Source organism: Ammospiza caudacuta, chromosome 6, assembly GCF_027887145.1.
Source record: "Ammospiza caudacuta isolate bAmmCau1 chromosome 6, bAmmCau1.pri, whole genome shotgun sequence".
Lineage (NCBI taxonomy): Eukaryota > Metazoa > Chordata > Aves > Passeriformes > Passerellidae > Ammospiza > Ammospiza caudacuta.
In genome coordinates, this window is record NC_080598.1 from 62778242 (window position 1) to 62796389 (window position 18148).

General features: G+C 40.9%; 1 protein-coding gene across 3 annotated transcripts; it reads right to left on the reverse strand.

Annotated features, from left to right (window-relative positions):
• Positions 1–834: 834 nt before the first annotated feature.
• Positions 835–17128, reverse strand: MAPK1IP1L (mitogen-activated protein kinase 1 interacting protein 1 like). 3 transcript variants are annotated; one of them, XR_009274822.1, is made up of 5 exons: positions 17062–17128; positions 5764–5791; positions 4111–4824; positions 3244–3382; positions 835–2964 (listed from the first exon to the last, which is right to left on the reverse strand). XR_009274822.1 is itself a non-coding variant. In XM_058806336.1 (4 exons), exons 2-4 carry the CDS (start codon positions 5785–5787, stop codon positions 3371–3373), a joined length of 750 nt encoding a protein of 249 aa, XP_058662319.1. In that variant the 5' UTR covers positions 5788–5791; positions 17062–17128; the 3' UTR covers positions 835–3370. The 3 variants fall into 3 exon arrangements, 2 of the variants coding, with proteins under 2 accessions (XP_058662319.1, XP_058662320.1); XM_058806336.1 differs by having other exon boundaries at positions 835–3382; XM_058806337.1 differs by lacking the exon at positions 17062–17128 and adding an exon at positions 7822–7951 and having other exon boundaries at positions 835–3382.
• Positions 17129–18148: the final 1020 nt, after the last annotated feature.

Here is an 18148-nt window from a genome sequence, read left to right on the forward strand (position 1 = left end):
ATTAACACAAATGGATCTGCATGGCCATGTCCTCACTGGCGCACAGGAGCTGCAGACAGAATTCATTTGGGAAATCCAGAGGAAGGGACAATCCCACAGCTGAACAGTCAGGACAAAGCACTGCCCACACACTGCACTGCTCTATTAACAGATGTCAGGATTATTTTTGGACCATGGCCTAAAAAGAGCTTTTTGTTTCCATTATTTCCTGCTCACTGCTGCCATTTTTACCTGCCCTGAAGGGTGAAGGTGTGAACCAAGGCAGCAGCACTGGCCAGCTCAGTGTGACTGCTCTGCAAGCCAATACAGGGAAATGCAGCCACAAGTGATGCCCAAATTCAGCAGCTCACACTGATGCCAAGCCCTGGAGTTTCTGTTATTCACTTTATCCCATCAAACTCCTGGCAAGTGTGTAAGAACAGGGGATTGGGGGTCACTTATCACATCCACGTGCGTCAATCTGGCACAGGAATGGTTCAGGGGCAGGGAAAACACACACACACAACTCTTCACAGGTAAAAACCAGTCTCATTCCTCCTCTGGAGCAAGCAAGATCAGATATTTTCTCTCCTAATTACCAAGGAATTTGTGAGCAGGCAGTACCTGGGGCTGACATGCTACACCAGAGCCATGGTCCCATCCACATTTAATATCCCTCATGTACAGGCTGCAAATATCACAAAAGGAAGAGGAAAAACACTCACAGAAGTCAAGTAATTCTGATTTTATATTCAGGCTTTGCAAATCAAGGATGTCCTATTTTTACTATTCATTCAAGGCAAAAGTCTACACAGGCATGTCAAAAGCAGGAATTGAAAAACAGTGAACACAACAGTCTTGAAAATACGTTTAATGTCTAATCTTATACAAAAGTGACAGCATTTTCAAAAAAATATCAAATCCTGTATTTATAGCTTCTCACTATCATACAGCAATATTTGTTTCATCTAAAGAAAATACAGCAGCAGGTGATAATCTATACTTTAAAGATGTGATTGCTTATATTTCGTATTGTAAACAAATGCAGTATGTCAACCTCAAAGCACAAGTCAAAACAAACTCCTCAGCAATTGAACTCAAAATGATGCATAGAAATGTACAAATTCCATTGCAAAAGCTTCAGGCCAGAAGTTGCTCACACTTGACATAACATGTGATAAAGTTACTACACAGTATATAGTGACACCTTGAGTTTTTACACAATAGATTAACAGGAATACCCTTTTCACTGCTATGCAAAGAACTCTGCTCACAAAAACAAAGGGGTTATGAAACAGTTTTCATGACCTCAAGAAATACGAATATACATTGAAAAACATCCCATATATATTGAATTTTAGCCTAAATGTTCCAGTAATAAATCCTGCCTATTTCAGGAAGAACCTAGAAGTCTAGTTACTTTTACAAAACCCCTTTCCAAAAATCATTACTTGCTACTTTTGCTTTATCCTTTCCTACCTCTTCCCATTCCCTGCAGAGACATATGGCCAGTGCAATTCCAACTGGAGGGCTGCTACTGCATGATCCATTCATTTGGAATAAATGTTTTTTTCATTACAATGATTTACAGTCTAAGGCTGCAGGTATCAAAAAAGCACTTAAGCAAATGCAGTCAATGTTGCTTATGTTAATTTTTAATTAGTCTTGCCAAGTCTGCTTGGGGGGTAACTGGGGTTTTTTTTAAGGTTAGTGAAGACTTGCACTTTTGGTACTTATTCCAAGGGTTAAGTTGCTGGGGTTTAAGTTGAAGTGTTAAAGTATTTTTGTTTAGCTCCAGTATTGTCTTCCTAAAAGAAAAAATAGACATTCCTTTGCTATCAGCTTTCATGATGTTGGATTAAAGCAGCCACAGCTCATCTGGCTGCTTTCTCCTGCAAAAATACTGTAGGACTTTGCCATAAAGGCTGCAACTACCAAGGAGCATCACCACCAGGTCACCCCATGTGCTTTTATTTTATTGTGTCCATCGCACGCATGCAGGAAGCCACGAAAGCACTGGAAGAGAATTAACTCGTGTTCACAGTTCCATGATACAAAGACTCCCTAATGAGCTACCATGTGAAGCAAAATCTGTTCCTAATTCTACCCACAGAGGCTAAGTCAGGAGATCCCCAGCTGGGGAGGAAACAGACTGTCCGTGGTCCGAGTGCAGGCCATGAAGTACCACCAAGAGCCGCGGCCTCGGCAAACCCCGCGGGCGTGCTTGGCACAGATATGGCAAGAACAAGAAAGCTCAGGGCAGTGCCCCTGGGGAGAGGCAGCTGCACAGCAGTGCACAGGCTTCCTGACATTCAATTTCTCCCAAATTCCTCCTACTTTGTGAGGTATGCACACACCCAGCTGGGAACAGGGGCTGCTCCCAGGGACAGCCAACGAGAGCCCCTCGCGCCCAACGGGGATCTCTGCTGTGACACGACTGTGCCAAAAACTGCTGGGAAGGGAATGCTCAGGTTGGGTTTTAAGCTCAAGTTCAGTTTCCAGGGACTCTGAAAAAGTCTGCCAGGTTTACACAACCCAGCAGCCAAGTCAAATTTGAAATGACTAGAACCCAGGTCAGAAATAGGGAAGTACCTACGTGGGGATCAGTTTCTCTTTACACAGACCAAGCCAAACTTCCAACCACCACAGAATGAGAACTGGCAACAGGATGTCCTCATTTGCATGCATAAAACTCACATTTTGCTGATTCAAAGTTAACTGCACATCCAGGTTATTTCACTTGCACAGGAATGCCTGTTTGTGAACCCCAGCAGTGTGCTGACAAGTCACACCAAGGCTTCCAAACGTGGCTCTTCTCCTCCGTAGTCCAGACCAAGCAATTGGTTTGAGTATGTACAAAATGCTGAGAAAGCCTTCGAGTTCACATGCTCTGTCTTGTTAGTCTGAATTACTGTAGCACGTTCAAAAATTAGGTTTCTTGACTAAAATGTTGAAACACTTTCTCTATTGACTTTTTAGAATAACCTGAAAATAGACAAAATATGACTATCCATCGTTCAATGACCAGCAGGAGTCTGGCAACGAGACTTAAAGCATTAATTTAAGAATTAACTTTTTAAAATTCCATGGGCCTGATTCTTTATAATCCTTACATGGCAACTCCTCTTTTTCCAAGGAATACTTGCCAACATAAGAACCACAGGTGTGTTAGTTGATTTCTTCTCTTTGTATTTCACTTGATTAAACCAAATAATTATGCCAGCATATGAGCAAGGTAAATTGATGTAAACTGCTCCTTCATACCTCAAATGCACATACAAGAGGCAATATTCTTCATAGCCCCATACATTACTGAAACAAAAACTGTAAAAATCTCTGTAAGTAGTGGATGAAGGTGGAAAACTACAGTATTTTGTTGCCCAGGACGTATTCAGCGGTAAGGCTGCAAGAGACAATAAGGCATGGTCAGTACAGGCTTGTCACATGGCAGCTCACTCACAGTTACAAATATTGTTAATTAATCACAAATTCATCCTTATATTCTGTTATTCTCTCCTTATTGCTGTATCAGCAAGGGGAACAATTATTCTTGATTAAAGGGATGAGAATATTTCCTCTTTCAGAATTATTACAACACTTTCCCCCTTTTCTTGGCTTTCAGAGTTTTTCCAAGCAGTGGAAGACTACTATAATAATAAAATAATTATTTTTAGATATGTATAAAATAATAATATAAATGTATATAATGTGAGATATAACAATAAAATAATACTATGGTATAATATTATACCATATTATATTATACCACATAATATTACATAATATTACATAATATTACATAATATTATATTATATTATATATCATATTATATTATATACTATGATATACTATAAATATAATATACTATACGTATACTATAATATACTATAATATAATACTATACATATAACATAACATAATAGTGACATAATTTAATAAATATAAATTAACATAATTTAGCCATTCTGGTACATTTAATATTTAGATTGCTGTTATGCCACTGACTTGATGAACAAAACTCGAGATGTGCTGAAACTCCTTACCTGCACTAACAGGTTTTACACTACTGAATTTCCCCACTTTAAAGTGAAACACTTTAGAGTAACTTGAGACCAAAATGAAATACTCACATGGGGACCACCAGGCATTGATGGAGCACCAGCAGGACCAGATGGCACTTGAAAAGGATTAGGGGGCGTAGGATATAGTCCTGGAGCTGGATATGATCCCGTGGGCGGAGGGAATGGGCCGGGCGGTGTCGGTCCCCACGTTCCGGGCGGCACCGTCCCCCACGGTACCGTCGGCGCAGCCCCTGGAGTCTGGGTGGGAGCAGAATATGGCCCTGGGGGCGGATATGGCATGCTGGGAGCAGGATACTGCCCTCCCATTGTTGGTCCCCACGCCCCAGAGGGCATGGATCCCCACGGCCCAACAGGAGCAGGAGGCGCAGCTGGCTCTGTTGGACCTCCGTAAGGTCGTGGAAGCTCTGGAAAGGGCATATTTGGTGGAGGGTACTGCCCTGGTGGGACAGGACCTGGCACAGTTGGGGGTGGATATGGACCACCAGGAGGAGGGCAGGAGGGTCCGGTAGGAGGAGGAGGAAATGGAGCAGGCGGTCCCGGGGGCATTGAAGGATACATTCCCGTGGGAGGAGGTCCGAAGGGCACGCTGGAAGCCGAGGTGTTGGGTGGCAGTCCCGTTGGAGTCATAGGGGGGGCGCTGGGGTTATTCCAAGGGTTGGAAGCCGGCCAGCCCTGCGGAGGCTGCCCGGGCTGCTGGCCAGGCTTGGTGCTGCTCACTTTGGAGGTTTTAGCAGGCGACTGGTCTGGTAAAGCATCTGCCAACTGAAAGACAAAGGGCAGTGAGGATGGAATGTGCGGGCCGGCATTCCCGGCTGCAGCCATCCCCCCCACACAGCCCAGCTGCCGAGGGAGGAGAGGAGCTCTGGTGGCTGCACACACACGATTACATTCATTTCTGGGCAGCTCCTATCGCTAAGGCAGCAGAGGCATTCTGACAGGCCACAGTTAAAAACCCAAGAGATAAAAGGCGACCCCAGCACACGGAACAACAGGCAGCTGCAGCACAAACCTGAAAACATTTCCCTAAATTTCCATTGCAGCTATCCCGATGGCATGAAAGCACGGCCCCTTGGTTAATGCCACAGGAGAGAACCCACGAGCAGCTTCTGATGTTTAGTCCAGGGATTGATTGCTACCTCTACCCAAAAGGAAAACACCATTACTGTGACACAGAGGAGATGTCTCAGCTGTCAGCTCCCCTTTTCCTTCAAAAAACGATGTCAGCTTTTAATAATCAACACAACTGGCTGATTGTGGTATTTTCTGAGACCCTCGACAAAGGGAGGAATGATGAACCTGGCTCCATGCTCTTAGAACGCTAATTTATTATTTTATGATCTATATTACATTAAAGAATACTAAACTAAATTGTACTAAAGAATACAGAAAGGATACAGACAGAAAGCTAAAAAGATAATAATAAAAAACTCATGACTCTCTCTTGAGAGTCTGACACAGCTTGGTCATCACTAGCCAATAAGTAAAAACAATTCACATGTTGGATAAACAATTTCCAACCACATTCCAAAGTAGCAAAACACAGGAGAACAAATCAGATAATTATAGTTTTTTTTTTTTTTTTTTTTTTTTTTTTTTCTCTGAGGCTTCTCAGCTTCCCAGGAGAAAAATCCTGGGTAAAGAGATTTTTCAGAAAATATGATGGTGACAGCTGATCTTCAGGAAAGAAAAACTGTTACTTACCGAAAAATCATCAGTTCCAGACATTGTGCTGAAAAGTAAGGTAAGATAAAGTGAAATTTGTTGAAAATAATAAAGGTATTTTTAAGCAAGACTAACTGAGACATCTACATTTGTCTCATGTGGGGCACAGCAGCTCCTGGGGCAGGGATCAGGACACCTGTGCCAGGTGTTGCTTTGGGGATCCCCACTTGGTGAGATAAGGGGAATAAATCTTCTCTCTGTGTTTTAGCCCTGTCCCAGCTGCCTCCCTGTGCTCACAGAGTGACCCAAACACTTTTCTCTGGATAAAGTTCCCATGGAAAGGGAAGGCCTGAGCCTCCACCTGCCTCCTCTCAGACAGGTGTGACACAGGAGCTAAATGGGTCACATTGCAATAGCAAAAAAGATTTTAAGCCTTCATATGGAGCCTGCCCAGACAGGGATGCCTGGGAAGGATTCCAGGTGTTTTCTAAACTGGGATTTGGAAAAGGTAAAGCAGGATTCTTGTGGGTGAAGTCAATACCTCTAAACCAAAACATGATTAAATCAGAGAATGATGGGATGGTTTGGGTTGGAAGGGACATTGAAGATCACCTGGTTACAACCCCCTGCCATGGGCAGGGACACCTGCCACTGTCCCAGACTGCTCCAAGCCCATCCAACCTGGCCTGGGGCACTGCCAGGGATCCAGGGGCAGCCACAGCTGCTCTGGGCACCTGTGCCAGGGCCTGCCCACCCTCAAAATTGCTCCCAATCTCCCATCCATCCCTGCCCTCTGGCACTGGCAGCCATTCCCTGTGTCCTGTCCCTCCATGCCTTGTCCCCAGTCCCTCTGCAGCTCTCCTGGAGCCCCTTCAGGCCCTGCCAGGGGCTCTGAGCTCTCCCTGGAGCCTTCTCCTCTCCAGGGGAGCACCCCCAGCTCTCCCAGCCTGCCTCCAGCCCTGGAGCAGCTCCATGGCCTCCTCTGGACTTGTCCCAACAGGTCCTTCTCATGTTGGGGACCTCAGAGCTGGAATCACACAGATCTCACTGCCCAAAATAAAAGAACTACAGCTTGCTGATGGCTTATCCTCCAGTTATTTCAGAATAAATAATAACACCAAGGGCAGAGGGTGTTTTCATTTACATTCCCCAACTGCAGTAATTGACTGCAGAGGTGTCACTCATGTGTATCCAACTCCCAACCTCTCCTCACTTCCACATAAATAGGCACCAAAAATTAGGGACCAATGAGACATTAACACAGAACCACAGGTGAGGAAATGTTTAAAAAGATTACCAAGAGCAGCTAAAAAGCTTTAGGGGAGAGTGTAGGGACATAAGAGCAGGAAAAATGTAAAAGACAAGTGAAAAGTAGAAATACTACTGCAAAGTTGGTCCCCACAAACACAATCCTTGTATTGCCCTTGCTGATGGTGAAGAACTGACTTCTAAACAGAGAATGGTCCCAGGGATGGAGGTTTGTACAGAAAGCCCAGATCAAAGAGGTTTTTAAGCTCCCTTAGGTTAATATATATCCACATTACTTACATTTTACTCCCTTAGGTTAATATATATCCACATTATTTACATTATATTATTTGTACAATCTTCTCTGAAACTGTATTTTAAGTTTGTTACTATCTACACAATCTCCTGACCTCAGGACAGCTCTGATCAGACAAGAGCCATTCAGCTCAGCATCCCATTTTGTCTTAAAGTAGAGAAGAACAAGAATAGGAATGACTTACATTATATTATTTGTATATATTATATATTTATATTATATTTATTATATTTATATAATGCATATAATATAAATTATATATTTATATTATATTATCTATACATTATTTTATATATTTATATATTGTATTATGTATTTATATTATATTATATTATTATATATTTATATTATATTATTTACTTACATTATATTATTTGTATATATTATATATTTATATTATATATATTTATACAATACACATAATCTAAATTATATATCTATATTATATTATTTATATATTATTTTTATATTTATATATTGTATTATGTATTTACATTATATTATTATATATTTTTATTATATTATTTATTTACATTATATTATTTGTACAATCTTCTCTGAAACTGTATTTTAAGTTTGTTACTATCTACACAATCTCCTGACCTCAGGACAGCTCTGATCACACAAGGGCCATTTAGCTCAGCATCCCATTTTGTCTTAAAGTAGAGAAGAACAAGAATAGGAATGACTTACATTATATTATTTGTATATATTATATATTTATATTATATATATTATATTTATATAATGCATATAATATAAATTATATATTTATATTATATTATCTATATATTATTTATATATTTATATATTGTATTATGTATTTATATTATATTATGTTATTATATATTTATATTATATTATTTACTTACATTATATTATTTGTATATATTATATATTTATATTATATATATTTATACAATACACATAATCTAAATTATATATCTATATTATATTATTTATATATTATTTTTATATTTATATATTGTATTATGTATTTATATTATATTATATTATTATATATTTTTATTATATTATTTATTTACATTATATTATTTGTACAATCTTCTCTGAAACTGTATTTTAAGTTTGTTACTATCTACACAATCTCCTGACCTCAGGACAGCTCTGATCACACAAGGGCCATTTAGCTCAGCATCCCATTTTATCTTAAAGTAGAGAAGAACAAGAATAGGAATGACTTACATTATATTATTTGTATATATTATATATTTATATTATATATATTATATTTATATAATGCATATAATATAAATTATATATTTATATTATATTATCTATATATTATTTATATATTTATATATTGTATTATGTATTTATATTATATTATGTTATTATATATTTATATTATATTATTTACTTACATTATATTATTTGTATATATTATATATTTATATTATATATATTTATACAATACACATAATCTAAATTATATATCTATATTATATTATTTATATATTATTTTTATATTTATATATTGTATTATGTATTTATATTATATTATATTATTATATATTTATATTATATTATTTACTTACATTATATTATTTGTATATATTATATATTTATATTATATATATTTATACAATACACATAATCTAAATTATATATCTATATTATATTATTTATATATTATTTTTATATTTATATATTGTATTATGTATTTATATTATATTATATTATTATATATTTATATTATATTATTTATTTACATTATATTATTTGTACAATCTTCTCTGAAACTGTATTTTAAGTTTGTTACTATCTACACAATCTCCTGACCTCAGGACAGCTCTGATCACACAAGGGCCATTTAGCTCAGCATCCCATTTTGTCTTAAAGTAGAGAAGAACAAGAATAGGAATGACTTACATTATATTATTTGTATATATTATATATTTATATTATATATATTATATTTATATAATGCATATAATATAAATTATATATTTATATTATATTATCTATATATTATTTATATATTTATATATTGTATTATGTATTTATATTATATTATGTTATTATATATTTATATTATATTATTTACTTACATTATATTATTTGTATATATTATATATTTATATTATATATATTTATACAATACACATAATCTAAATTATATATCTATATTATATTATATTATTTATATATTATTTTTATATTTATATATTGTATTATGTATTTATATTATATTATATTATTATATATTTATATTATATTATTTATTTACATTATATTATTTGTACAATCTTCTCTGAAACTGTATTTTAAGTTTGTTACTATCTACACAATCTCCTGACCTCAGGACAGCTCTGATCACACAAGGGCCATTTAGCTCAGCATCCCATTTTGTCTTAAAGTAGAGAAGAACAAGAATAGGAATGACTTACATTATATTATTTGTATATATTATATATTTATATTATATATATTATATTTATATAATGCATATAATATAAATTATATATTTATATTATATTATCTATATATTATTTATATATTTATATATTGTATTATGTATTTATATTATATTATGTTATTATATATTTATATTATATTATTTACTTACATTATATTATTTGTATATATTATATATTTATATTATATATATTTATACAATACACATAATCTAAATTATATATCTATATTATATTATTTATATATTATTTTTATATTTATATATTGTATTATGTATTTATATTATATTATATTATTATATATTTTTATTATATTATTTATTTACATTATATTATTTGTACAATCTTCTCTGAAACTGTATTTTAAGTTTGTTACTATCTACACAATCTCCTGACCTCAGGACAGCTCTGATCACACAAGGGCCATTTAGCTCAGCATCCCATTTTGTCTTAAAGTAGAGAAGAACAAGAATAGGAATGACTTACATTATATTATTTGTATATTTTATATTATATATATTATATTTATATATAATATATATTATATAAATTATATATTTATATTATGTTATTTATATACATTGTACATTTATATATTATATTATATATTTAGCTCTGATCAGACAAGGGCCATTTAGCCCAGCATCCCATTTTATCTATGACCAGTAGAGAAGAACAAGAACAGCAATGACTCTCACCCCAACACTTCAATGATTCAAATCTGTATTTGAATCAGCTGTAGACAATTTCCATGGAGCAATAACCCTCAAATAATTCCTTTTCCACAAACACACAAATCCAGTTTCCTCACTTAGACGAGGGGATGTCTCATTTGCCCACTTTTTTTGAGAGCTGTTCCTACAACACCCACTGGCAAGGCACTCCACAGGCTGCTATTTGTTGCACAAAAGCCACCTCCTTTTTTTGTTCTAAACCTGGATTTTACTACTTGCACTTGCAGCTGAGGAAATCAGCAAGTCTGTTCTCACCCAGCCTGCCCATGCTGATCATTATCCTACAGATTTTTACCATTTTCTTTCATCTCTGCCTTCTCCAGGCTGAGTTCCAGCTTATTCCCCTGACCCTGGTGCAGCAGCTCTTCCCTACCTTTGATTATTCCCTACCTCTGATTATTCTCCCTGCCTCAATTTGAGGCTTTTCCAAGTCTTTTGTATCTTTTGGGATGAATGACAAGAAAGAACCACAGAGAATTGAAGATGTGGGATAACCATTGATTTATACAGTATCATAATTATGCTCTGGTTTGTCTTCTATTTCCTTCCTAACATTTCTTCATTTTTCAGCTGCTTTTAGATCCCTATGGAACTGACACTTCTGGGGCAATATTTCACTCCTCAGTGTCAAGGGTCAGCTCAGCATTTTATATGTGAAATTATATGCACCACTCTACATTTATCTACTCTGAATCACAGCAGATTTATTGCCATTGAATTATTTTTGCTCATTTATTACCCAATCCTTCCTTACTTTCCTGAATGGCTTTGTATCAACAGGACACTGCTCATCTCATTTCCCAAGTTATTTACGACCACATGGAACAACCCAGACCTCTGTGGAAACACAGTGAACTTTTCAAGTTCCTCCTAATAATTTAAATAACCCTTTTAAGAAATACCTTGTAATTTAAATAAACCTTTCAAGAAATACCTTGTAATTTAAATAAACCTGTCAGGAAACACCTAATAATTTAAATAAATCTTTTAAGAAATATGTATCTGCAAAGTTGATGGAATTCAGTGCCTAACTGCATGAATACAAAGGTTTGTTATAACTCCAGTATTAATTTATAACAGCAGTTGTTCTTTCAAGTAAGAACTCTCTGTCTCAGATGAGGAACATTTCAGATCAAGGATTATTTGTTTAAAATTGAGAAACCAACTGAACTACATCAGGGAAGTGGTTTCTGCTCCTGCTATTACAGCTCAGCAGTCTGAGACATCTATTACAAACTCAATTTCTCTTCAAGAAATACCTCTTCTGCTAAGAATTCAATAATTTTTGCAATCAACCACACTCAATAATAATAAGTTGGCAGGGGATTTTTGGTGGTACTGTAGTTCAATTTACCTCTACGGACAGAGAAGCTATTTATCATAACCCCAAAAATAAAGGAAAACAATTAATATACACAAGTACCAAAAAAACCTTTTACACAAGTGCACAGATAATAATAATCATCCTCATCATCATAATCAGGTTATTTAAAACCACCAAAACAGGTCAAGAGAATCCTCATTTCTTTGGGCAGATGGAGAGATGGGATAAGACCAACTGAAAACCAGATCTACACCAGACTGAAAATAGTCCCCACAAGAAGTTGGAACATTTGCTGCGAGGGAGAGAAGGAAGAGAAGAAAGGAAACTAAAGGAGAACTCAGAAGAAAATCCTGTGATCTGTCACAAAAGTGAGGAGTAAATTCAAGTCCAGCAGTGGGTGAACACAGCTGAAACAGGCCTGCTTCCCAAATATCAGCTGATATCCCCAATATTTGTTAGCAGATCATTCCCAAATATTTCTGTGCCATGAAAATGAAGAGAACAATTCTGCTGCACGATTTATGAAAAAAAAGTAGTTAAGCATAGCTTATAATGAGATTTAGTTGCTATTTTACTTTGGCAAGCAGACAAGAGCAACATTTGTTGGCAACATTTGGGATAACTGAGCCCATGCCAAGCATGTCAAGGATCCTCTTGCAGAAAGGATGCCCTATTTCAGGGATGTTTTTTAAACAGACATTGAATCTGGGTACTGCCACCTTCATTTCATCAAAAAGAAACTGAAATTACCCTTCACATTCAGACAACAGATGAACTCATCTGTACTTAAATCTGGAACCTATGTTCCATTCAGCTTGTTCAACACTAGTTAAAGAATTCCAGTCAGAACCTTACAGGAATATTAATTATATTGTTACAATTATTGCCCAAGGCATTCACATGCTCCATTATCAGACTCAGAGACAGTGACAGACAGAAGAACCCCAAGTAACTAAATTTTAAATTTTAAAGTTCCTTCCAGGTCACACATGGGCTCAAGATTTTAGAAAAAAAACCCACACACAATATGGTGGCTTGATGGGATTTTTAGGGTCAAGATTTTAGAAAAAACTCCCCACATTGATTGGTGGCTTGATGGGATTTTTAGAGCCATTAGAATTACCAATTATCTCTTGAAGCTTTCCTGGAGCACAAGCACTGATAGCAGCAGAGAATCCCATTCATGCAGCAGACATTCCTTCTGCCACATTCCAACTCTACTCCAAATCATCCTCCCTGCAGCTGGGATGAAGAAAGAACAAATGGAAGGAGGGTTCAGGAGCTGAAGTCACTTGGCAGGGAGCAGAAAGGCAACAGAGCTGGCAGCATTCAGAGTGAAGTCCTGCTTGCATCCACTGTAAGATAAAATTCCCTTTATTTTCTGAAGGCCAACGCTCCTGGAAACATCTCTGCCTTCCCAGGAGCCCAGAGCCAGCTCTGCTGCTCAGGGCAGCACCCCTGAACCACCTCAGAGCTGGATGGAGAGAGATGCTCAATGCCTGCACAAACACAGCTGCCAGGAGCTCAGTGCCTCTCACCCTTTATCCTGAGAGCCAGGAAGGATTTCCCTGAACCTGCCTGGAAATTACACCCATGGATATCCAGCTGCTCCCAGAAATCACCAGCAGGGAGGTGAGATCACAGAGGCTGCTCTGGGAAAAAAGAAAGGTTGGGAAGCTCAATTCCAACCCAGCTCTGGCAGGAGAGCTCTTCCAAGAGCCTTCACAAGCAGAGGGTGATGAAGAAATGAAGCAAGGGCTGGAGCCAGGCTGGGAGAGCTGGGGGTGCTGCCCTGGAGAGGAGAAGGCTCCAGGGAGAGCTCAGAGCCCCTGGCAGGGCCTGAAGGGGCTCCAGGAGAGCTGCAGAGGGGCTGGTCCAGCTCTGCTGCTCAGGGCAGCACCCCTGAGCCACCTGGGAGCTGGATGGAGAGAGATGCTCAATGCCTGCACAAACACAGCTGCCAGGAGCTCAGTCCCTCTCACCCTTTATCCTGAGAGCCAGGAAGGATTTCCCTGAACCTGCCTGGAAATTACACCCATGGATATCCATCCTCTCCATGAGCTGCTCCCAGAAATCACCAGCAGGGAGGTGAGATCACAGAGGCTGCTCTGGGAAAAAAGAAAGGTTGGGAAGCTCAATTGCAACCCAGCTCTGGCAGGAGAGCTCCTCCAAGAGCCTTCACAAGCAGGGGTGACTCTCAGGGAGGTCTGTGCCTGGTTCTGGTGCGACGTGTGCTGTGCTAAATCCATCCTACTGCACAGCTTCCACAACAAAGCAGCTCCACGATGGTTTCTGAAGCTCCAAACCCTCTTGGATTGCATCCATCTCACTGAAACTATGGTGTAGTAGCAATTTTTCTCATGTTTTTGCCTTTCCTGGCTTTTATCCACCACCAGTTCCTTACAGACCCTCATTAGGAAGAGCCATCCAAAGCACTTTTTCTAACCCAAAACTAAGCATCAACTGCTTCCCTATTTTATTTTTTTTTTGAGTTGTATGACATTAATCCAACACTTGATGTGCCAGATTTAGTTCCTGTCTCCAAGATCATCTTTCAAACACAGAAAAAAAAGGTTTTCTGGAGATGCAACAGGCAGTGCTGCATTTCCACTGGGTGGCACGGCAGCCTCGGCAGAGAGGTTCCTTTGTCACTCCACCATGACTAATTCCTGCCAGCACCACCTCATCCACAACAGCATCTCTGCCCACATAAGTGGAACTACCCAACATAGCACCCGGAGAAAATGGAAGAGACACCAAGTCTTTGACGGCTTCTAAATGTTTTCTAAAATATGCAAATTTCTGCAGCTTCAGGCGTTAACTATCAACACTTCAAAGGCGGCCTTTAGACAATCCCAGAATGGTTTGGGCTGGGAGGGACCTTAAAGATCATCCAGCTCCACCCCTGCCATGGCAGGGACTCCTTCCTCCACTGTCCCAGGTGCTCCAAGGCCCATCCACTGCCAGGGATCCAGGGCCTCCCCACCCTCATTATGAAGAATTCCCAATTCCCAATCTCCCATCCATCCCTGCCCTCTGGCACTGGGAGCCATTCCCTGGCTCCTGTCCCTCCATCCCTTGTCCCCAGTCCCTCTGCAGCTCTCCTGGAGCCCCTTCAGGCCCTGCCAGGGGCTCTGAGCTCTCCCTGGAGCCTTCTCCTCTCCAGGGCAGCACCCCCAGCTCTCCCAGCCTGCCTCCAGCCCTGGAGTAGCTCCATCATTTCCTCTGCACTTGCTCCAGCAGCTCCACCTCCTGATTTTGGGGTCCCAGAGATGCACACAACACTGCAGTGGGGTCTCAGGAAACTGGAGCACAGGGGCAGATCCCCCCTTTTCCCTGCTGCTCACTGCCAGGGATCCAGGGGCAGCCACAGCTGCTCTGGGCACCTGTGCCAGGGCCTGCCCACCCCCACAGGGAACAACTCCTGCCCAAAATCCCACCAGCCGTGCCCTCTGGCACTGGGAAGCCATTCCCTGTGTCCTGTCACTTTAACCAGCCCCTCTCCACCTTTCTTGCAGACTCTTCAGGTACTCAAGGCCACAACTGGATCACCCCAAAGCCTTCTCTTCTCCAGGATGAACCTTCCCAACCCTCCCAGCTTTCCTCACTGCAGCCCTCTGATCACCTCCTCTGGCCCCTTCCCATCCCTAAAGTCTCCTCAGTGCTCACACCATAAAATAATTTGGTGTACCCTGGGTATTTACCCATTGGGAAAATAAAGTTAATTGACAAACTAACCCAACAGGTAATTCATCAGGGTCTATGAGAGGTCTGGGGATATTTCTGCCCCTTTCCCTGTCTATTATAAATGAAAAAATGACAAAAATAACACTTCAGATTTTCAGGACAGATGTCATGGTGGCATTTGCTACAAATTGTCCACTACCAAAAAGAAAACAATTCCTCAAAGCAGAGGAGGAGCTGGCAGTGTCCAAGAGCTGCAGAACACAAAGCCATGAGGATCTGTGATCTGTGCCAGCTCCTCACCCTCAGCAGGCCCTCCAGCCCCACAGCTGCTCCCCAGCCCAGCAGAGGGGAGCACAGGGAGGTGCCCCGGTTGTGCCAGCTGTGCCACAGAGCCAGGGCACAACACAGATCCCCTGCCCAGAGCCCCGGGAACAGACCTGTGACTGCAGCAGCTTGCAACGATTCCAGCTCGAAATCATCCTGAGGGCCACAGAGCCTCCCATCAGAGAATCCCACAGGGGTTTGGGGTGGAGGGGACACAAAGCTCATCCCATGCCAGCCCTGCCATTCGGGGACACCTCCCAGCACCCCAGGCTGCCCCAAGCCTGTCCAGGAGCACTCCCAGGGATCCAGGGCAGCGCCAGCGCTCCTGTGTTCTCCTCTCGAGCATTATCAGTTAATCGTTATCATTATTATCATAATTGACCACTCTGACTCTGAGCAATGACCATCAAACAGGGTTTTGGTGTGCCACCACCTAAAAACCACCAAACCCACGTGTCCCAGTGCACCCCCACCTCTGATCCACACACCCCCAGACACATTTCTGCTGCAGAAAAATCCCTTTTCAGCTTTTACACCTGGCACCTTCCTTCAGCTGGCACTGTTAACATGCACATGAATGAACTCAAGCTTCAAGAATACCCAAAACGCAGGGCTGGCCTGATATTCATAATATTCACCACGGATTTTTCCTTCAGCCCCTAGGAAGGGCACTCTCAGGGTGTGTCATTTTTGCTTTCAAAATCACAAAGCAGCGACTTTTGTACTGGCAATGAGGAGCTCCACCACCAAGGCTGAGGAGCACCAGATCAGCCCCGTTCTCCAGGGAATTCTCCTGGAAACAAGTTTTTCATCAGAAATCAAACCTGATACCACGCAGTGCTGGCCATGCCCTGTACATCAAGCTGCATTAAACACGTTAAAATCTAACAAACCAACTTCTCACCAACTCCGCCACACCGCCTTTCCCGAGCCCTTCTGTAGACAGGAAGCTTGAACTTAAACTCACTTAAATGCAATCCGCGCTCATTGATTTGCTCATTAATAAACCACGGCCGCAAAATACGAAAATAATTAAAATAAATAAAAAAGCCGAGCAAATATTGAACCCAGCCACGCCAGCGCCGCTGCAGAGCCAGCAGGCCCCGCCACGAGCGACCCCCGGTGCTCGGAAGGGAGCAGCACCGCCCGCCCCCCGCAGGCGGGGCGGCACCTCCGGGATGGCCGAGGCGCGGCCCGGCGGCCCCGCGGCCGCAGCCCCCCCGCCCTCCCGCGCTCCCCTGCCGGCGGCGGGGCCGGTGCCGGTACCTGAGCGGGGGGAGCCGGTGCAGGCCCGGAGCGACGCGGCGGCCGCAGCTCCACCGCCACCGCGACGGGCACCGGAACCGGAACTGCGTCACGGCGGACACGCCCACCCCCCGCCACACCGGAGGGGCGCGCGCTCGGCCACGCCCCTCTACGGCCGCTGCGTCACCGGCACCGCCCGGGCCCGGTAAGGCCACGCCCCTTTCCCGCCGGCAGCGCGCGTCATAGGCCACACCCACCCTATGACCACGCCCACGTCATATGCGGTAGAGTCCACGCCCATCAATCATGAGGCCACGCCCCTCTCCGCCCGTAAACGCCGCGCGGGCTGGGTGGGGTCACGTGACACCTCCCCTGAGGGGCGGGCGCGGCCCCTGAGGGGACCCGGCCTGTCGGCCCCGAGAGCTGCTCTCAAACAGCGTTTCGCCACCATTTCACCGCCATTTTCACCGCTTTCATTTAAAAAAAAAATTTAAATTGTATCTTGATTTGTCGCCTCCTCTCGTCCGTGAATCAGAATCTGCGCCGTGCAGTTTAAGACCTGCAGCAGAAACCGACAAAGCAAAGCGCTTACTTTCCCCTTCAACGGGGAAAAAAGTAGAAATATGCTTACTGTAAAAAAAAATATCAATTTAACTACTAAGAAATTAAAATGTTATTTCTGTGTGCAAGGTAAATTGCAATTGATGGTTCCAGTAAAAGCTCCAAGAAACCAACAAAGAAAAGCTGTTACTTTCTGTCCCTTCAACGGGAAAAAAAAAGTCGAAATATTCTTAGATTTAAAAAAATATCAGTTTAACTACTAAGAAATTAAAATGTTATTTCTGTGTCCAAGGTAAATTACCATTGATGGTTCCAGTAAAAGTTCCAAGAGCATTGATTTGTTTAGACGTACAGCTGCCAGTGCCAACACTTCAGCAGAAGCTGCACAACTCCTGCCATGTTTAACAGTGTAATTAACAATCGTATAAACTGTGTAATCAATAATCATACAAACAGCTGTTTCTAATGGATCTATATGACCGCTGAAAATCCAAATCTGATTTTCTTCTTGCCGAGTAGGAACGACTAAAGGCAATCCTGATAGCCC

What these genes read in the sequence shown, in the direction of transcription:
- MAPK1IP1L (XM_058806336.1), bottom strand. Translation starts at nt 5,787, where the DNA reads ATGTCTGGAACTGATGATTTTTCG. An exon ending in CTGGAACTGATGATTTTTCG is followed by an intron (nt 4,825 to 5,763) that starts GTAAGTAACAGT and finishes TTTGTCTTTCAG; the next exon opens with TTGGCAGATGCTTTACCAGA.